The 22480-nt window shown below is 40.9% G+C and overlaps 1 protein-coding gene across 3 annotated transcripts; it reads right to left on the bottom strand.

Moving 5' to 3' along the window:
• Nucleotides 1-7620: 7620 nt before the first annotated feature.
• pou4f2 (POU class 4 homeobox 2) lies at nucleotides 7621-9078 on the bottom strand. Of its 3 annotated transcripts, none has more exons than XM_071912349.1 (3): nucleotides 9002-9078; nucleotides 8862-8917; nucleotides 7621-8585 (listed from the first exon to the last, which is right to left on the bottom strand). In XM_071912349.1, the coding sequence occupies exons 1-3, from the start codon at nucleotides 9076-9078 to the stop codon at nucleotides 7621-7623; spliced, it is 1098 nt and encodes a 365-aa protein (XP_071768450.1). The 3 variants fall into 3 exon arrangements, with proteins under 3 accessions (XP_071768450.1, XP_071768457.1, XP_071768442.1); XM_071912356.1 differs by having other exon boundaries at nucleotides 8862-8914; XM_071912341.1 differs by having other exon boundaries at nucleotides 7621-8556; nucleotides 8866-9078.
• Between the last annotated feature and the right edge of the window lie 13402 nt (nucleotides 9079-22480).

The raw sequence follows: 22480 nt of genomic DNA, 5'->3' as shown, positions 1-22480 counted from the left end.
ACAACTTAAACTCTGCCGTTCTAATGATTCTGATGTTAAAGGTGCCGGTCGATGTCCATGCTTTGTTGGCACATGAAATAGCACAGATCCACCAGGCACATTGTTACACTCCTTTTGCATTCAGAGTGAAAAACAGATGCATGTGATGTTGTTGTGCTGTGAACTGGACATTTTCAGCAGCTATCTTAATCCTGGTGTATGGGAACCATGGAATAACAAACATTTATCAATTTTGCTGATTGAAATATAAAATGTGATGTTTGGTGTTCTTGAACATAAACATTTTGACACACACATGGCATTTTGTACTATTTCCACCAGGTGTGATATACCTAATACTAACATAGCATGATGAATTTGGTACCAAGAAATTCACGAGTGAGGTTACAAAATCTTTTGTAATAGACTGCTAATTTATGCATATTATCCCAAGATAGGTATTGTATTTTTTGCTGATTATCCTTATTGTAACTAAGCGTCTACTAGACGTGTGTCAGTACCACCATAAGCTCTGACTGTACTAAATGTTGAAATGATGGTGTAATGTTCTATGGTGTGAAGATGTGGAACTGTATTGCAGTTGCACTTTGATTTCTACATTTTTAGGATGACCAAAATTAAAATAATAATAGTAAGAATTCTTCAGATGATCCTTAAAAGATGATTGAAAGAAAGGTTATGTCAATTTCCATGGGTGAATATTATTTGATATATGGTCTTATGTATTTCTTGACTGAGTAAAAAAAATAATATAATAAAAATCACACTAAAAAGACATAAAAAAAGAAATAAAAAATTATCTACATTTGGGGAACAATTCATGAGGAAAGTTTAATTTTTAAAGTGAAAAGATACACACCATTTGAGAAAATGACACCTACTCTTACAATTGATTCCACAATATTAAACCAAATTCAATTTTTTTTTGTGATAGGTTTTTGAAGCATGTGTAACTTAGCTCTTTTTTTTGACAACACAAGGATAACACTTAGCTGCACAGACTGGATCTACTTCTTACAGATATTGACTGATGCACCGCAGGAACTGATTTGTTTCTGATTTTTTCATTTTGTTAATTTTGTTCCATTTACTACTGAATTTAAGCACCTTAGGAAGACTGTGAAGCTGCAACAGACTTTTTTCCTATATGAAAAGCTGTGAAATAGCCTTCACAGATTTTCACAGCCTCTGAGACAGTACAAGAGGTCACAGTGAGCCCAGAAACAGCATATGGTTGAGAAATAGGCAGTAATGATGATGGAAAGAGGAGTTTGTCACTTCCAGGAAACTCCACTGACCTCCTTTCTCATTTGTCTGAGAAGTACGGAGGCCACCTGACTTTACGCTTTGTATTCTTGAGTTACTCTTGTTTGTATGGTCAATAGTTTTGTGTGTACGGTTCTGGAAAAAAAAAAGTGAGCATGTATGACAAATTTGTGGGCTCAAAATAAAATGATGTCACCTCTAAATACTGCAGTTTGAATGGCAGTCCTGTCCCCTGCCTGGACACTAGCACAGCAGTAAACTGACTAGGCTATCACTGTACAGACTGAAGGTCTTCAACTGGAGCTCACCGACCCCCTAGCTGTCCATGGAAGTATTGCATGTGGTTTTTGGAAATAAAAAAAATAAAAAGTCCAGTTTTATTTTTCACAATTTACAGAAAATGTATTCATGAAAAATTGGCTGGATCCTGTAGTAGCCATCCTATTATTTAATGACATCTCAAAATAATTGCGCTATATGTTGGATTATTTATTATTATTTGTATTGATGAACCCCATGCTAGTCAGCTGGCTTTCTTGCTAGCCACCACAAATTTAGTGAAGACATACAAATAACCTATCTTTGATAAAGTCTAAGCCATGCTAACCTGCGCTGGAGACTAACAGTCTAATCAGGACGTAGACAGTCTTCCCCTTCAAGCAAAAGTTAAAGATTATAAATTTGTATTTCAAGTTTATAAATTCATCATTCCACAAATTCATAGCCTAACTCCTGGCATATTTTTTTGACAAACTGTTGGAATGACATCATCAACTGTAAGCTATCAACTAAATAGAGAACAATCTACAAATCCATAGTCGATAAGGTTGGGTCTTAACGAAGAAATAAAACACAAGTTTATATTTCCATTAATAATAACTGCATCCGAGAGGCTTAAAGTCTCTGAAATCAGAGTCAAAATATGGTTGAACTTTCAAAGCATGTGGTTTGGGAAATGATGGGGCAGTCAGATTTCTGGGGTGACCATGCCTCATCCCACCCTCCCACCCACCCTGTAATCACGCCCCTGAGCTATTTCAGTTATCAAGACTACGATGGGGGTCCAATGACCTTAAATTAAGAGAGGAACACGAGGAAAAGGGACTTACTCGCAAATTCATTTTTTTGTCTGTTTCTTAACGAAAGAAATAGGAATATAGTTTCAATAACTCTCATAATGGCTTGGCATGTGTAGTATCCATTGCACTTAATACAGGGATTGCCTACCCGCATAAATGGTAAATGCAAGGCTTGTAGATATAATGCCGTCTTTTTGATTTTATCAAGCAACCGGCAGTAGGCCTAAAACATTTGTGGTTGTAATGTGGTAATGTGTAATGTGTAATATGGTAATGCTGGCTAGCCTATTTTAACATAGGCCTACATTTGTTTTTTTATATTGAAAAATATATATAATAGCCTAGTCTACGGCAGAACTCAAAATATAGGCGATGCTTTCAAATACATCGATTCTATAAATATTTAATGAAGAAATTATTCTTGTCTGCGCATGTCTGGAAAACATGCAACTTATGCAACATACATTTTTACCATTTGATTTGAGATTAAAAGTTATGCATCATATAATTTACTTCTAAAACAATTTCCCATTAAAGCACGTGATTAACTTGTTTGGCATAGTGTCTGGTTCAGGCCATGCATGGGTTTTGCTTGTCACTCACTTAGTGGACACATCGCACACGCATAGACTGGTCGCCTCGTCAAACCTCAAAACCATTTTGACATACAGTGGTCTGACAACACAGTATAGGACGATGTAGTTTGATTAATGTCATTTTTTACTATTCAGTCTTCGATCACCTTAAACAACGAGGATATGGTTTTATTTGGTCAAATGACACATGCAGTATTTGAAAAAATGTACCTCTAGCAAGATCTAATTTGTTTTTGTGTGTATGTGCGTGCGTGTGTGTGTGTGTGTGTGTGTGTGTGTGAGAGAGAGAGAGAGAGAGAGAGAGAGAGAGAGAGAGAGAGAGAGAGAGAGGTTGTATTTCATTGGTAAATGCAGTAGCTTCCCCTCTTTTGCTCTTTTGCATGCCACCCTAGATCAAAAAGTCTCCTGTACCAACCTCCTTCTAGCCATCCAATGCTACTCCATCGATTAGTTTCTGGAAAACACTTAACAAACTAATGACTATTGATGGCTGATTAATATTGCATCAACAACAACTGATTGGCGACAATATCAAATGGCGTTTGCCGCTTTATATTCAAGCAGCCAGCCGAGGTTGTACAATATTTTGGCGGAGCAGAGGAGCCCCAAATGATAAATAAAGGGTTATAGTGTATTGCATTCAATTTATGGCTTACAGTTCGTCTAATTCGAGAGCAGTCGCGTCTTTGAAGGCAGACACTTGGCGTAAATGTACAGTTAAAATATTCTACTCTCAGGTCCCCAGGCGGAGCTCCGACAGTCCCTGGCTTCATTAAATTTTCATCAGTATCCCTGTGAAAGGGGGGAAATGTTCAGGGGAAAGAGAAAAATAAAACAGAGGGCGTAATTATAACAAAAGGAAACAGCGCTGCCCTTTTCTTTTTGTGTGAAGCTCCCATAGTGCCTTGCTGTACGTTTCAATGTATGGAGCATATGCAACATGATCCGGCTGATCTGTCTGTGGCTTCAAGGTAAACTGTTTTGGTTCACATATTTTTTTTTAAAAAGGGATCTTCGATTTTCTTCATTGTGCTGAGGCCTTTTTGCTATGTGTGTGTGTGTGTGTGTGTGTGTGTGTGTGTGTGTGTGTCCTTTTTTTTTGGTGGTGCTGGGGCTAGATTGATTCGCTATCAAAGAATCTAAATCGATTTTCTCCCAATATCTGAAAGTTAAGCAGCAGCAGTCTGGCTGCCTGTCTGTCTGTGCACAGCTCGCTCTTGTCAAGCAGCAAAGCTCACTGCATAAAGTTAATTTCAATTCCCGATGAGACTCTCACTCCGCAGCCCTCCCTGACCAGCGGTAATTAACAGGGATAGCTAATGACTACTTAACTCGCTCTTCATAATTATCTGGTTTTCATAATTCGATGTGTAATTTAATAATTCGCTCTTATTAACGTATTAAGTGAATGGCTCATTTAGGGAAAATTAGAAGCACTCACCAGGAGCATCTTTTAATTGATGAAACATCATGGCTGTCTCATTAATAAGGGTCGTTTTGATACTCTTAATTTGTCACGAGAATCGTGGTTGAACATTTGGTCTTCACCATTAGATCAGTGGAATAAAAGGCATTGTTTTTAAACCGAGATCCAATTTATTCAAGGATTTTAACTGTGGCCTAACTTTTGAGGCAGGGTGTATTTGACGTATTTAAATTAATAAAGGTAAATACAAATAAAAATAAACAAACAAAAAAAACAAAACAAAAAACGCTTTCATGTGAAATATTTGGCTGGAAACTAAAACCCAGTGATTCTAGTGAAATATCTCTGACGTCATCGTGAGACTTTCAGGAAAGCCTGGAAGCTGAATACCAGCAGTACTTGACGAGGTGCATGCCAAGGTTTCTATGGTTATGAAAACACGGCTGTAAAGACACCTGACACAGCAAAAAATAAAAAATAAAAACGTCCTACAGACTATTGATTAAAGCTGAGTTTTGCCAGCGTAATCACTGCGATTATTTATACTGGGAGTGCAGAAAAGTTAGAAAAAAAGAAACCCAAAACAAAATCAACATCACCCTATAGAAAATGATATGCCTTCTCCTTTTTTTGGCGTATAGTTTACTGCTGCAATCTACGATCAAATTGAAATGATCAGAAAATGATCACATGCAAATGCATTCCAGGTGCTATAAATAATCTGTTTAAATGTGGAGGACAGATTTCAGAAATGCAAATGGTTGGCTCGTGTGCAGCCTCCCCTCTCTGCTGCCTCTCAGGTATCTGTCCATGGTGCTGAAAAGCTTTACTCAGTACCAGCCAGCCTCGTGCCCCCAACAGGACTGCTGCTATGGAAATGACATTCACAATGTTCTTTTTTTTTTCTTTCTTTCTTTTTTTTTTTTTTTTTTTTAATTTTTCCATATCTAACCATAACCTCGAACCAAGGTGTGCTTCAAAGCCTATGCCCGCGTGCACTGATGCAGGAAGCGAAGGATGTTGAGTGTGTATTTAAATAGAGACGGGCACTTTGGCAGGCGAGCTGTTTTTCTGGCGGGCTGACATCTGGCAAGTCTGCGCTCCAGGGACCCATCCAGCTCTCCACAGACCCCCTGATTAGACTCTAATAGAATATTAGCATTTGCTCTCAGGTAAGGCAACAGTGAGCTGCATAAGCTGGCAGCAAGTCAGTTGAAAAAAGCCACGTGTGCCTTTAACATTGATGGAATAGTAGGAATAGTAATAGACCCATCTTGTCGTAGGCTTCCTATAAGGCCTGCTGTATGATCAGCCTCTATAAGCCCAGAGGAAGAGCGCTGTGAGAAAGCTCCTGACGCTGAATCCTGTCTAAAATAAAAACACAAAAGCAACTTCTAATTCTTCTAATTCCATTTTCCATTTATCTGACGCTCTTATATCATGCAGACCGACTTGCATTGAGCAAGCAGGTTGGGGAAGGTTAGTGTCTTGCTCGTGGACACATGACTGTTGCTGTAATCGAACCTGACACCCTCCGGTAACGGGAAGGTCAGGCTACCTTCATTCAACTTGGAAATATTAGATGGGATACTTTTTAGTTGTTGTCAAAAGAGCATAAAGAGGATGGGAAATATGTTTGTGAAAGCTGTGCAGCCCATAGCTAAATCGTTTCCCTCCCCCTCCTTCTCAATAGGCTAAATAAATAGATAAATAAACATAAAAAAATAAAATAATGATAATATGCCTGAATAAGCCATACTGTACAGTATAGTCATGGAACACGTCCGATTAAATGTTAAAGTTTGTTCTTTAATGAAACACATATTGCAGTTCAATAATTAAATAACTTAAAATTACATGGATGTAATAAATTAATAGAATTATTTAACCAGGAACCAAAAGCAACATACATTACAGAAATAAGTTACCTCAGCTAAAACAGCAATACAGCAAAACCTGTACGGATATATTTATGTGCATCGACTGGTTCCAATGAAATATTTACATTGTACACGTATACTTCCATGAAACTGTTCTTTTCTCTTTAAGAAAACATTACTAAACAAGGTGATTTTAACAAGCAACGACTTCATAATGATGCGCGTATATTTATACAAATAAATAGCAGAAAACATACATAAAATAATTTAAAAAGAGAATACTATCTCATATATATCTCGATTGTACCATCTCAAACGTTAAAAATTGTAAATGAAATTTGTGACTATATTTCACAGTCGTTTCCCTTTACCAGAGCAACACGCTTAACTTGCTGTCAGAATTTGATTTTCTCAAGCAAAACGAGGAGGGGGGAATCCCAATAAATATATAATGAAGTAAACATGACCTCACTCAATAAATACTTCATAAGACACCGGCCCACGCTGGATTGCAAACTTATGGCAGCCGGTAAAAAATCATATTTTTTGATTTGGAAATTCTTTTAAATGCTTACAACTGTGTCACTATTTCGATATTTCCATACTGGGGCCTAATAAACAACCCTACCTTTGTCCAAACCCCGGGTTACTCTTGAAAATAGTTCCCTGAATCTTCGACTTTCATCACACATGTTAACAAAATAAGTGGAATTAATTACACATTTAGACACAAAATGAAGTGTGTGACAGGTAAATTAATAATTTACACAGGGTTATTTGGCAGTAATCTAATATTAGCTCTCAAGACCAAGTAATGTGTTGTCCTGTTCCCCTCGTGGACCCTGAATAAATGTCAGACTGCATCGTCATGAACTCGGAGGGAAAATGTAGCTTATCCTAGGCCGAAATATAAACACGAATAGTCACCAACCAAGTGCTTTGAGTTAAAATAGCCCCTTCGTGTGTAAATAACAATAATTGCTATTTTCACTATAGGCTGCTTTCTGATCGAGGTCTAACGCAATCTATAGTCCTCATCTGAAATTAATCAATATAAATAAAATGGGTGTAATTAAAGCATAGAGTCCTGTAAGTCATACTGCGTTGACATTAAAAAGGTGTAGCATAGTAAGTGTGGAAACAGTGTCTTACTTGCTCTGTCAAACGATGCTTTACTTGACTCCACATCTCCCCTCAGCGAGTAAAGACGTGACAGTGGGTCTCGAGTTTTTCAGTCATTTTCAATGTTATGAATTTTTCGGAGTTCAAAGCACAAAGTCATCGATGATTGAAAAAAAGTGTGAGATAAGAAATATGATACAAATCGTCCCTAAACAGTTCCAAGTCTTTCGTGGACGGTGGTTTAGAGCGATTTAGACGCATGCAGAGTATTTCATTCGTTTCTGTTTCTGTCGCTGGTTGCAAAACCAGACCCGCACCACGTTCTTTTTGAGGTCCAGCTTTTCTGCGATTGCTGCGATTTTCTCCGAGGAGGGACGCGGCTGAATGGCAAAATAGGCCTCCAGTGATCTCTTTTCTGGTGCGGCTATCGACGTGCGCTTCCTCTTTTTCTCCGCGCCGTTGAACAACTCGGGTTTATTAAGTTTCTCCCTGTGTGATTTCTCGGCTTCTTCCAGCCACGCTTGCAGGATGGGCTTCAAAGCAATCATGTTGTTGTGAGAGAGTGTGAGGGACTCGAATCGGCAGATGGTGCTTTGGCTGAGGGAGCCCACCCCAGGAATCTTCAGGTTGGCCAAAGCTGACCCTACATCCGCCTGGGTAACCCCGAGTTTGATCCGTCTCTGCTTAAACCTCTCTGCGAAGGCTTCCAAGTCCCTTGGATCGGCATCCACGTCGCTCATGCAGCCCATGTGCGATGGTAGCCCGTGGGCATGAGCCATGTTGATGGCTGCCTGGTGCATGTGGTTCATGCCCGCCATGTGGGCAGGGTGCGCAGGCGTGGAAACCACCGAGCCATCCGGCCCTGCCATGGCTCCTAGCGCCAGTCCCGGGGTGATGTGGTCCAGCAGGTCCCCCTCCAGCGCCTGGTGGGGCTGGTGGTGGTGGTGATGGTGGTGGTGATGGTGGTGGCCGGACAGGGCGGACGGATGAGAAATAGGCACCGATGAGGAGGAGGACGAAGACGAGGTGCAGGGGAGAGTGTTCATGGTGTGGTAGGTTGCGTCCGGCTTGAAGGGACTGTGATGTGGAGGGTGGTGGTGGCTCTTGGTCTGCGAGACTATATCCACCGCCGCTAGAGCTTCAGCCCGGGCCAACAAACTCTCATCCAAGCCTCCGAATATATTGCTCTGCAATTGCAAATAGAATGCACACATAACTGTCAGCAGGGAATTCTCCCTCCACTCCTCGGTTTAAAACATTTCCAGAATGTGAAAAAAAGAAATCCTAAAAAAGGAGCACACAAAACAAGACACATGCAACATCCCAGGTCATAAAAATTAATACGAAAGGCAAAGCCGACTGAATACATAAGTTGGGCAGAGGAAAAAAATATGGAGGTGTTGGGTGATTTGCTGTGCAGACATGAAAAAAACATCAAGCAAAAAAAGTGGGCTGTCAAAATGTGCCTTTAAGCGGTGATTATGCAGAATACGTACCGGTGGGGTTGGGAGACAGGCTCGGCGCATCGCCTCCGAGCTGCTGCCGCTGCTGCTGATGATGGTACTGCTGTGTCGGGAGGACGAGCAGGATGAAGGTGCATTGGAAGTCAAAGTGGAGGATGAGGAGGAATGCAAGGAGTACTTGGGTTCGGGCAAGCTGGTGTGGGCCATGGCGAAAGGCTGCTTGCTGTTGAGAGACATCATCATCATATTTGCGGGCGTCCAAGCCTCGGCAAGTTCCTTTTAATAAGTTAAGACTCCGCCTCCTCGGTCGGGAGTTGAAGCCCAATTGCTTCGCAGGAATCTCAAGACACTGTCGAATAAAGTGTAGGGTGAAACGGAGAGGATCGTCCAAGTCTGAAGTTAGCACCTCTATGTATTATTACCAGCGGAGGTATGGCGGTCTGTTTTGCAAGTGAGATATCGCAGGAGCCAACAAGCCATGCAACTGAGCGCCGCCGATGCCTCCAACCGTTACCTTTTTCCTTTATGGACTTGTGTGGCGCGATTGTTCAAAAAATAACCTTGATACTTCTGTTTTTTTTCTCTCCTTCAATTTTCTCCTTTGATCAAGGTGTATTTTTTTTTTTTTTTTTGCTGTGGATATTTTGCAAAGCTCCTCATAGACGACGCCAGAAAACGAAAAGCTACAAAAAAGTTTTCTTTCCTCCGTTTATATAGGATTTCCAAAATATTGCAAGTGTAAATCTGTTGCCGCTTTCGTTGACCTGTTTGCTTTTTTTGGCAAAAGTTTCCGTCTTGAAATGACCGTAATTGAGAGGTAATAGTAGTGACAGTCTCTGTACTGTACCTCTTCGACTACGTTGAATGCTGCGGGGACTCGAACTGCCTCTGCTCTGAGGCGAAGGGCAGGCTGAGTCTCTCTCCGCCTCTCTCTCTCTCTCTCTCTCTCTCTCTCTCTCTCTCTCTCTCTCTCTCTCTCGCTCGCTCGCTCTAGCTCGCTCTCTCTCTCTCTCACACACACACACACACACACACACACACACGCATACACACACACCCTCTCTCTAGCGCTCTCAGTCTCTCACCCTCTCACACACTCTCTTTTCAGCTGTACCTGAAAAACCCTTTCATGATTTATTATTCTTCATTAGCCACACCACCACCACCGCCGCTGGGGACTCTGCGCATGGGCAGTCTGCGACAAGGCATTTATTTCAAATGACTGTATCCCCCCCTCTCTCCTCTCCAAGTTCAGAGACTTTTTTGGATCCCGATTTATTATACCTGAAATTATTTTATTCATAAACACTGAAAACAGAGTTCAAGTCATGCCAGCTAGACAATAGGATCCCAGAGGGAGGATAGAAAATGTAAAAGCAATGTAAAATGTCCAGAGAAGACTACCATGGACAGCTCCAGTTCACCCGTTTACTGTTTGGGACAAAAAAATAAATCAAAGTGAATATCGTAACAGTTAATAATACTGTCATTTTTTATCATGGCACCTCAGGTAAATTGAAGGTGGGAGCAAATTAAAAACATTTAAGGGGTTCGGCGAGAGATCGGATTATTATATTATTGTAATTTAATTTAAGGTGTAAAATACGTTTTGCATTATATGACCTGCTGTGTTTTTTCTTTACTGTTTAGTCGCTTTGACGAATTTATTAATATTGAAAATAATTGTGTAAAATAGGGAATATAAATGAGAAATCTGTGTGATTATATTGGGGTATTTTGTGTCCATGCATAGTATTCTTCATGCAAAGATGGCATTGTATATGAAATTACTTTATTAATGACGGCAGAAAGTGTATTTTTAAAAAATCCTCAGCAGTAGGCTATTTAATTGCAAAGCTATATACTTGTCATAGCAGGCTATTATCTTATCTTTATTCTAATTAAGCCACTTCATCGGTAACATAATTAAAACATTTAATCATGCTGTAATTAACAAGGGCTGTCTAATTTGTTTAATATGGTCACGTCCATAGGATGGGTTAATTGTTATGATGTAACTACAAGCTTTCTGAACTGTAGACTGCGAAATTATTCTTATAGAAAACAATGCCACTTGGATCTTTTTTTTTCTGTGTAGCTCTAATTACAAAAGACACACACACACGCACACACACACACACACACACACACACACACACACACACACACACACACACACACACACATTCAAACAATGAGATCTGACATTTTATAGCCGTTTCAGTAGCAGGTATGAAACACTGATCAATGTCTTTGATAGCCAGTAGATCTATCCTCCATTCTCCTTAAATGAGTCATAACCTCTTCACCGAAATTGATAATGTTGTGGATTTCATATCAAATTCCTACAGTTGCTCTTGAGATTATTAAGCACAGTGTTATCGTAATTATAGGCTACATGTCTCCGCCACGGTGTGTGTCCATAGTCTGTGCACCGCTTCAGTAAAAGTCTGTAAGCATTTCAGCAGAGGCTACAGCTGTTAGGGCATTAATGCAAACAGCATGCACGAGGGTGACGCTACTTGATGCACTCTTCTGAACACGGCGGGTCTTTGTAAGCGCGACTAGATGTCAATTCCCGTTTTTTTCGGTTTTGATGCACATAGACATTTAATATGTCCCCACGGCTCCGACAAAGCTGTTGGTGTTGCTGCACAGCACTTTACATTGCAAGAGCCATCCAGCTGCAGGAGGGTTTTGCCTCCCAGGCGGGACGACAGGCGCTGGAGCCACCTCTAGACATCAGGAGACAGAGATCAGGCTCAGGAGACATCAAGGGGCAATCAGTGTCTCCTCGCATATACCGAGAGACTGATTTATGATGAAACTTTAAAGAAATCATTTATATTTCACCACCTCTAAATCGGTGTATGAAATTTTCATCTACAATGAAACACACAAAAAAGTATATCTTAAGTCAAATAAATCAGCCGAGCTGCTCCCAAGCAATTGACTTTGAAGTGCATTTTCAACACTTCGTCAGTGTGTTCACTTACGTAGGCCTACGTCGTGTGCCAAAAGCTTTCTCACGTTTGAGGCAGGGCAGTAATGTCAGGCTATTTAACAGAATTACCTTTGAGGGAAGCAGAAACACACATTTGGTGAAAGTCCCTGTTGTTCCAGGGAGGGACCACTAACTTATTTGGTTTATTGTGATGATTATAGAAAATAAATGCAGGTAGCCTACATATCATGTGTGTGAGGCATATATGTAACATAGGTAATCAAGTTTGGAAGCCTAATGCAAAATAATTAATTTATTTCAAATGATCCACACTTTACAAAATAAATTAAAAGATCTAATTAAACTCATGACAAGACTGAATTAAGTAAGTCACTGATTACAAATCTACATCTAAGTATGATATTAAGATATAACAAATATTATAAATAAGTGAACATACTGTATATATAGAAGGCCTCTAAATAAGGAATACATTATCTTGCACTATTGGGGTTGGGCTTGTTTTTATTGTGCCAAATGTTGCATTTTACTGTATAGTCAGCTAAATGCTCCTCCAGTTTTAAATATGTTTGTGCCTCAATTTGTATCACAATGCCGGTACACTAATTGGAGGGAATGTTCCCATCCTTACAGAAAGACATGCCTCGACACTGGAAGGTGTGCTCACACCTCGCCTTTAAAAAACACAAACCCTCCGTGGAATTCCGCAAAAGAAGCTCTCTATCACTTCAAGGAGCTTTACTACATATAAATAAATCTGCACTGTCTAAAAATAAAAGTAAAAGTAAGAGTAAAAGAGAGAGCATATGCAGCAAGGCTTGATATAACTCAGGTGACTTGTTTGCTTTTTCTTTTCTTTTTTTTGTCTTCTGTTTTTTTTTTTTTCTCCCTGTCTCTTACTTACATCCGAATCAAGGAATGCTGCAGAGGTGTCTGTGTGCTTTACACAAAGACATACTCTCCTCAGTCTCCCTCAGGAGCTCTCCACGTTAACAATCCCAATTACACCGAGACCACCAGAGACAGCTGTTTTTATTACAGAACCGCTCCTTTGTGCCGCCAACAAGGTATCTGCTCCGCTCCCAGACTGAACACAGAGATAAAGCTCCACACTGAGAGACAGAGAGCGGAGAGACAGAGAGGAGAGGAGGGGAAGAGACGAGTGTTAGTGGAGTGGATGAAGTCTCTCGGCTGCTCGCAGTGGTGATGCCTTTATTCACAGCTTCCCCCTCCCTTTTCTGATCTCGTCGAGCTCTTTACATGTAGGAGCAGAAGGTCAATGCTTGTTGGGAGAGGGTCTACAAAGAGACCGGGATCTAACTCAAGGCAACAGAAAAATCACACAAAGAGGGGGTGTTCCAGCCCCTAACGGCAGTGCTTTATTTATTCATCTGCTTTACCTGGGAAATGTGACAGGTTCCACAAGCAACAATCTGGCTTTAATGTGTTGTTTAAATGCACACACCAAAAGGTAGAAGCCTCCAGGATTTACTAAATGTCACATGCTGTAGCTCCCTCAGAGGGAGTAAGTGACTCACCACTTGAGATAATGAAAGGGATTTCAAAAACTGTACTTGAATTGCAGCTCCACTGCTATATAAACTCTCTGATAGTTTTCTATTTGATCTCTACATGGGGCTAAATATAGCATTAACAGTTCTGGGGTATTATAATTATATTGTATAGGTTGATACAAAACTGCTGGTTTGTCTGTGACATTTTATTAGAGTTGCTTTTCCTATAATAGTTCAATGAGACTCAAATAAAGTGTTTGGGCAACTTGTGTCTAAGCAGTTTATGGTGAACACTTAATGATGACATACAGCCATTCATACCTTGTTTTATTTTGCTAATAAAGACACGTGGATTCTAATAATAATATCTATGTGATACTCTGTGTCAGTGCCTTTTGCCTTTTGACTTGTTGAGAGTAACTTGGCTGCACATAGTCCAGACAGCAGTGGGGTGAAGGTCAAGTTCAACACAGCCGGTGTGACACTGGAAAAGACTAGGACATAATCAATCTGCTCTCAGTCTCAAGCAATATCATGGGTTACTAGAAGGAACCACTATAAGTTTGTAAAAGTCAGATTTCAGCATCTCAGTGTTAAGACTGTCTTTATTTGACTGTACCCCACTGGAGATATACGATGTCTCCATTTTTCTCCATATTATTATAGCAAATATCTTTGCTAGTAACCAGCAGCAAGGCTCACCAACCCATCCAACCTGGTCTAGTCGTGGAGCCAACCTCAGGCCACGACTGATTAGAGGCCTTGAGAGTGAGGTGAGCCATGAGGTCAGCAAAACAAATAACACCACCACCAATTTCCCTATTACGTACCAGGCACCATCCTGTGGGGGAGGCATTAGATTCTGGCCGAGCCCGGCCTATAGGCTGCAGGGCAGCAGATGATAAGGTCAAGCCTCATAATGATGTCACATACCTTTAGGTACTGCAGATCAATATCGAGAGAGGCGCGCCATACCTGACAGCCAGTCAAATAATGCCTGCCTGGCAAAAAAAGGAAAAAAAATCCTGCCTTTGAAATTGTCTCTTCTGATAAAATGAGATCCATTCACTCACGATGCTTTTGGCAAGGATCATATTGGTGGAAACCTTAGTGGTCTTTGGAGCATTCTGGTCATTGGTAAATTTGCTAACAAAATATCCTACAATTTCCACTGAATTTTAATCATTTGACTGAGCCGGTCTGAGTGATGGAAATATAGTTTGAAATGTAACCATGCTGCAACCTGTGAATTACTCTAAATTGCATGCATTTGATGTGTGTTGATGTACATGATTCTGCAGGATAGCGTTTGACGTGACGGAAATTCCTTTGAGGAAACCTGACCTCGTATGACAACGGATATGATGGTGAGGAAGGCAGCGCTTGAGGAACACAGAGCATGTGACTATAAAGAATGTGTATGTCAAGTGCTATACAAGTGATTAATGTAGGAGGATGATTGCAGAATTCTGTCCAACCTGGTTGAACATCTCTGCTACCTCTCTCATTAGTTTGACTGTCCCGTGTGGTAATATATGGCTTGTCACAGGGTTGTCTAATGGTTGATGCTAATTGACCTCCTTTCCCCCTTTCTTCTGCACAAATGAAAAGATTTCCTCCATCCTGTGATGGAGCATGTCACAATCTGATCCGACAAATTAAAAAGCTCTCTGCTGTCACACTGTCATCATTCGAAGCCCTTGCCTCATCAGCTATAATGATCATTTTTCTTCATTGGAACCACCGCGCTGCACTGCCAAACATAATATTTAAGGGGCTCACTGCAGCAGTTGCACCGGGGTGTGTGCACACGTGTGTGTGTGTGTGTGTGTGTGTGTGTGTGTGTATGACATAGTTGAATGTCTAACCTCTGTGAAATCTTCAATTGTTTTTCTTGCACTGTCCTTGAATCTAAACATGAATATATTTTTTTCCTGTTCAAGAATGAAGTAGTTGCTTTATCTTCTGCTTTAAATTTGGGTTCCATGACTTAACAGTCGTGTTTTTCTGTGTCTCTCTAAATCTCCAATGCTCAATTCATTTGACCATATAAATTTATGATATAGGCACAGACATTCTTGAAGGGTTTTAGTTAGAAATGGAAAATAAGAAAATGTAATTACCAATCACATCTCAAAATATAGGGCCTGTTTTATTAAGGTTTATAAACATTACCAGTGTAAACTGAACTTTAACAGCCTCAAATTATATAACACACATTTACCTGTCACACACTGTCAGACCTTGTATCAAAAGCTGAGTCAATCAATGTGAGAATGACAAAAACTCTTCAATTCAATTCATTCAAAAATGCACAGAAAAAAGCTGTAGTGGGGAGATAGTTTTTTAATCACAGGCACCATATTACAATTACACAATGGTGCTTTCAATTAATTGGCATTAGTCTAATGGCTCCTTCACAGCTGATAATAGAAATCTAAATTCACATTTAGACAAGAGCACATCCTCCTCCTGAGATGAATCACAGGCTGACACAATTAAGACACACTTTCAATGCTGTGACATACTTCAATCAATGAAAAATTTATAGTTTTAGCAGCTGGGAGATAGATTCTGATGAAGTTGAATCTTTAAGATGATGTTGCTCCTAAGCTTCTCTGTGTTTTTTGTCAAAGATGCAGCATGGACACATGGGTCACAGCCAGGTCACAATAGCATTAGTCTATGGATCATCTCAATGGATATGTATGTAATGCCAAGTGTGTTTTCCATGAAAGGTATTCTTACCTTACATCGGACCACAAATATCTCTACTTACACTTAGATCATAAGTCACTGATTACCACTATCTTACCCAAACTTAACTCAACATAACTGATTGCCCTAACTGATATGATTGCTTGTGACCTATAAACTGAAGGTCTGTATTGTGCCATAATTTAAAACTTGTATGCATCATAACTACACATATATAGAGGTGTATAATCAGATTATTCATATTTCACAATAGAAGTCCTCACAACAGGTTTGTGATAATAGACCTCATATTTTTATTCATGGTCCTTCTGTACAATGGTAATCATCAATCATTGTTTTTTCAGAAGGACCTGCTTATTAGTGAACTAGTGAACCTGGACATTTCTTAGATGAAACCTCTTTTAACACACGAATACATTATACTGACTATTAACCAAAAGTCAGTATTAAAGGCTTGTTGGTTACATTCATAATGAAGCCCAATGTTTGTCATGAAACATAACAGAATTAATTAAAATAACATAATGTAAAGTAAGTCAAATTTTCAAAAGTGATACACAAATCACATTTCAACCTTTTATTAACATCCTGTGAAAATTCACAAAGACATTCTTAATCTAATGAAAGCTGGTCCCAAAAAAGATCCACCTGATCTTTATTAAATAGCTTCATATAGATCATTTTTCTTTTCTTTTTTTGTACTTGGAACATGTGACTACTACTGAGAAGCCTACCTTCATTGGCCTGAACATGATAGCGACATGAGAGCTTGGCCCGCCGCACATTATTGGCTGAGGAGCGATGATGACGCTCATTAGCTGCAATCAGCTGCCCCATCTGTGGCCGAAACAGAAATTGAGCATGGCACTTTACCTGCTGACTTTGTGTGTATAACTTTATAATTTATGCGGTGTACCCATACTATTGACAAAAACGCAGTGCAGTGATCAAAGCAAGCCATTCAGGAGGTTGGACAGGGCCACGAAGACAGGGTCTGTAACACTAATGATCTTCAAACGCTCGCCTATTTCACTGGGAGCTATGCGCAACTCCCTAGCAAGTCCCCCGTCCTCCCCCTGGAGGTAATTGTGCCTGGCTGGTTAGGTGACAGGTGTCAAGTGGCCCCTCCTCAACCGATTCATCATGCTAAGCAGAGAGGAAAATCCGATCTCTCTCTCTCTCTCTCTCTTTCTCTCTCTCTCTCTCTCTCTCTCTCTCTCTCTCTCTCTCTCTTTCTCCCTGTATTTCTCTCCTTGCCTCTCTCTTTCTCATTCTCCCCATATAACCACCTCGTCATTTCCTCAGTATTACTGAGTGCCCCATTCACATGTTAGTTAAGATTTATCCTACTGTTGGAAATCAAGTATGCAATCAAAGCCTGGTCCACCACTTGCATGGGTTCAAAAAACAAACTATTGATGTTGTATATGCATACTGAGGACATATGAAGATATGGAGTATGTGTGTATTTGTGTGTGTTTGTGTGTGTGTGTGAAGAGGGGGAGAGAGAGAGAGAGAGAGAGAGTGAGAGAGAGATGTGTAGTTTTGGATACACATTAGATATCAGAATTTTGCACAGTGGGATCCCAGTAATTAAATGCTATGCCAAACTACCTTTGAAGCTCCAGTCCTCTTTGGGCCTGTGCAGAATAGCTGGCAAGAGGTTGGTGGGTGACTGAGTGAACATCTAGAGCGATGTTGAATGGTGGGATACCACAGAGCCACTGGCAGGCAGGTTAGCACACTGGCCAAGTGTCCTTTAACCCAGTGGGCCGTACTGAGACGTGGAAGAAAAATGCAGCCTATATTGTGTGTGAGAGAGACAGAGAGAGAGAGAGTGAGAGAGACCACACCCTCACCATGCCCGCCTGTCTAAGCAGAATCCCATAGGGACCTGCCATACACACGCTCTCTCACACACACCCCAGTCATTAATTCCTGCTTTGCATCTCCACACCATGTAATATTTATGGGTCACCGCAGCTTTGTATTCACAAATGGAAACGCCGAGAGAAAAAAAAAAGGAGGAAGACACGATACCTCAATCAATCCTGTGAATAAGGTTCAGATTGTCACATCATGGCTTTTTTTTTACTAAGCCAGTGCTTAGGCAGCATTCTTTTCTTTGACCTCTAAACAAGTGTTTTGTATGACGGATTTTCAGACACAACCTTTGAGATGGAATCATATTTAACTCCCTTAGTGTGGAAAAAGCTCAAGGCAAAGGTACTGCGTCTGTGACTGAAAATTTCTTAGCTGCAGAAATTGAAGAACGACAAAACTGCATTAGTCGGTGAATATGATTGCCAGCTCAACATTTTAATTATTTTAATAATTTTTTGCTAGACATGACATTGGAGACTGAACAAGTAAGTGTTCCTCATGTAAAAGATACACCACTCTGTACAGATTTACAACTACTCACAATCTCCAGACTAATCAAGGGAAGTCTTTGGTGCATTTTCCATTCTACATCTGACAGATCATAATTGGGGGTCTTTTTTCGCTTCCTAAGATGTTGCCGGAAACCTGTGATGCAGCAGTGGGAGCCGTACCCTTGCTGCCGTTCAAATCAACAGTGGTGTCAAAACAGAGCCCTGAGGAACCCCCAGTAGAGCATGGCTCACCAGACCCCTGTAGAGATTTGAGGACCACTTTGGAACTCTAATCCACTCAAAATGTGCTGATAATTTTCCTTGCCAGGACACTCTCTGCCTGGTGTCACAAGAGTGGCCTCCCGGGAGCAGATCAGCCAATGATAACAAAGTAGCCAGATGTCTGGCGCTGGCAGAGTCCCAGAAGCCAGACAGCGGCACGCAGCAGCATCCGCTGTGGGCCACAGATCAAAGATACCTGAGAATTACTTATGGGCACAAAATATGTGTTGCTTACTCTACAGTTCCCATTAATAACAATCTGGGAGAATTTGTATTTCTAATTAACTCTTTTCTTTCGGCATACAAAGTGCTGTAGGTTGTCTAAGGCTGCAGCAGCAATTTTTTTGCGGCAAGTGCGAGTCGACAACAGGAAGTCGGATGCAGCGCTGTGTCTGAAGGAGCCAGATCAGCTTTAAATGCAGTTCTGAGGCTCAGAACACCCCCTGACTTGCCTGAACAAACAAACAAACAGTGTAAGAGTCAGCGTATTCAGATTTAATCATGTTGCACGGTGCCTCTGAGACTGGCCCTTGTTACATACCTCACCTCGAAAGCTATAAGTGTTCACATTCAACTTATAGAATACAAAAAAAAACTGTTTTGTGGTGGCTAGAGTGTAAATCATCAATGATTCAATTCTAAATATATTGTTCATGTATCTATCTATGTGAGATCTCATAGTACAGGTGAGTAGGTGATATCAGTGAAGACCAGGCCAGTTATGCTGGTTGCCAGGTCAGAAGTTATGAATTGCAGCTGCTAAACATCTCAGTCGAGCTGATTTATCCTTTCTACAAGATTTGAAGTCCTGGGTTGTTTTTCACCATGGTTGTTTGTGTTAGTCAGACTGACATTAAGAAGCATTGCAGTTCCATGTTGTTTTCTCCTGCAGGCCCTGCACTTCTTTTATAGAGTCCTCCATTTATTCCATCGTATGTGTTATGTTTAATACACAAATATTTAGAGTAGACCCCTGACTTTGAACTGAGAAGAATAGTTAAGCTCTCTGCCTAGGGAAGGGGTTTGCTGCTTTTTTCGGCTTTATGGGGGGAAGAAACGTATTTCATCTTGCCCACATTCATGCATATTTTGCCAGGCTCGCTATGTTCTAGTGCACTTAAAAGTCATTGTTCAATGGTATTCAAACCATAGATGATATGCATCCTATGCAACGTGCATGTGCACTGTATTATATTAATTATTAAGCACAGAAAGTGTTGCTTCATGTCCGTATTTGATGGAGACCCCCCCACCCCAACCCCTACCTCCCCTCCCCCAATTATGTATATTACCTTTGCTGGTGCGTGGTTCATGCAAATTCTCATTTGCATGGCCCTCTTGAATGTGCTATCTGTGCTGGTTGGAATCCCTCAAAGCCTATAGTGAAGACTGCCCTTCATCACATCTTGGTAGTGACCTTTTTTCTTTTTATCTGTTATTCTACCATGGCTCTCACTGTTTGAACTACACAGATGTACAACCCACAAAAAAGAGAATTTTCTATTGAGCCATATTCAGGTTTCATTGTTTTTTGGCTTGTAATGGAGATGTGTAATTCTTTTCCTTTTTCGCATTTCCCAAGGTATTCACATTTATATATTTATGTTTGTATCCACGTTTATATATTAATATTTACATTGGATGCTAAACAACCCTTACATGAACCCAGCTCTAACCTTTCATCTAAATGCAACCATATTGCGTTGGTTAGAATATGCTGATTTGCCATTTGAATCAAAACTATTCACCAGTTGTTATTAGAACATCAATTTCTATTCATATTTCACTTCACATGGCAAGTGAAATAGGTTCACAGAAAGAAAACTTTTATGCGTGCGTTTAAAACCCTGCACCCACACATCCAGTCCCAGTACCTTTCAGGGTTACTATAAAATAGGTCATTTTTTAATGTCGTTTACTTCGAAATGTAACTTTAAAACGGGGCAAAACTGCCTTGGTGAGATCCTGTCTCCCAGCTCCGGCAGCTCATCACTCCTAAAACAGCCGCTCTCGTCCACCCCGGCCCCGACCGTTATTAATGTGCACTGAATAATTTAACAGGGTAAAATTACCATGCTCTTTTGAAAAGATTTTTGCCTACACAATTAAAAAGCATTATAGTGATTTTTAGTTGAACAAGAATTATGACTGTTTTTCCCCCCTCTCTGCTTCTCTTTTTGGTTTCCTTGTTATGAGCTGTGGATGAGCCGGGTTGTAAAGGCCTGGTATTCTCTGCCTCTCTCCGACTGCTAGGAGAGGTTGTGCTCCAGCTCTGACCCTAACCATGATGAGCAGCTAATGGATAATGGATGAACCAGTGTATGTTCAACTTCCGCTGAGAAGGCCCCCATAATGGTCTGCTCCCCCACTAAACATAGGCTGAATTTGGGCGCCTAAAAAGTACAGGCTCAGTCAGTTAGCTTCACTTTGTGTTAGAGAATCCTGGTTTGAAATAGCTGCCTAATGCTCCACATGGCTGCAGGTGATGGAAGGTGCATTATATTTAGCTTTTCTTTAGCTACTCAGTTTTTTGCTAAATCGAAATGATTGTCTTAAAAAGTAGAGTAATACCCTGTTCCGTATAAGTTTGCAGGTTAGAGGTATATGGTATTGCTGTTATACAATATCAGCATCAGCAGGAGCATTTGCCAGGCCTTCACTCCTATTCCATGTGGACAACTGTCCACATCTCAACCACGGGCCAACAATTGGCAGTAATTGGCACGTTGCCTTGGCTGTCCTGGGAGAGATCTGAGAGCGCACACGGCCACGGACAGGCTGCCCTTTCCACCAATTAGAGAGTTGTCTCCTCATGGGGCGGGGGCTGGGGGAGGTCTACCTCACTGCTACCTTGCCTCTTGATCAAAATGATTTGTGGAGATCCCTCTCTCTTCACTCCTCTTCCTCCTCCTCTGCCTCTCTCTTGCCACTCTGCTACTACTGTGTGTGAACTGTTAGTGAGAGTCTTCAGTCATGGACCCCAACCAGCGACTGACAGCCTTACAGTACCAGTCAGTGGGACACTCACATTAGAGGCGCCCTGACAGTCAGACTGCGCTAGACATACCTCCCAATGAAAATGCTCCACACAGCTCTTTGCTGCTGGTTTCCTACTACACTACTAGCTGGCTCTCTTCTTCATATGAACCTTGCTTTTTTTTTCTCCAGTGGATGTGATGCTGAATTGGGTTCGGCAGAAGCAGAAGTTTCTGCGAAATAGTTGAACTTGAGAGTCTTTTTTCATGTTCATTACTTTTTCTTGTTGGTGGCGCATTGGTTTTTTGTTGTTGTGTCTCCAGGCATTAGCAGTGCGTTATGGCTGCATGCCTTTATTAAGAAGGCTTTGACGCAATGATAGCAAGTGTCTCGTGTGGTTAGGGATGTGCAGGCCACACAAGGTACCATGGGACCCCAGTGCAAAGGATCACAGGCCTCAGTGCATGTTGCTAACGCTCCCCAGCTTATGCCACAGGGAAGGCTGGGGAACCAACCCCCAACCCCCTTATTCTCCCCTCTCGGTCTCTCTTGTCCTCAAAGCCTCTGTCTCTCCGCATTTCACTTCAGTAAATATGAGGAGGCGAGGAGATGCTTCCTATACTCAGAAATATGTGTCAGGCTACTGGGTTATGTTGTGTTGCGATGTGATGTAGAAGGCAACAAAGCAAATGCACAGAGAGAGGGAGAGAAAGAAATACCGTTACTTATTCTCTTTAATCCATCATGAGATATTCAGAACTAGGTTAAGTTATACCTCATATTACCCAACGCTAAGCCTTTTTTTAGTGTGTTGCTAT

Source organism: Centroberyx gerrardi, chromosome 3, assembly GCF_048128805.1.
Source record: "Centroberyx gerrardi isolate f3 chromosome 3, fCenGer3.hap1.cur.20231027, whole genome shotgun sequence".
NCBI lineage: Eukaryota > Metazoa > Chordata > Actinopteri > Beryciformes > Berycidae > Centroberyx > Centroberyx gerrardi.
This window is presented reverse-complemented; position numbering and strand designations above follow the sequence as displayed.

Bases quoted from the DNA above. Each gene is read 5' to 3' on its own strand.
- pou4f2 (XM_071912341.1), bottom strand. From the start codon at position 9,078: ATGATGATGATGTCTCTCAACAGCAAGCAGCCTTTCGCCATGGCCCAC. The intron at 8,557-8,865 runs GTACGTATTCTG...TTGCAATTGCAG, and splicing joins CCTGTCTCCCAACCCCACCG to AGCAATATATTCGGAGGCTT.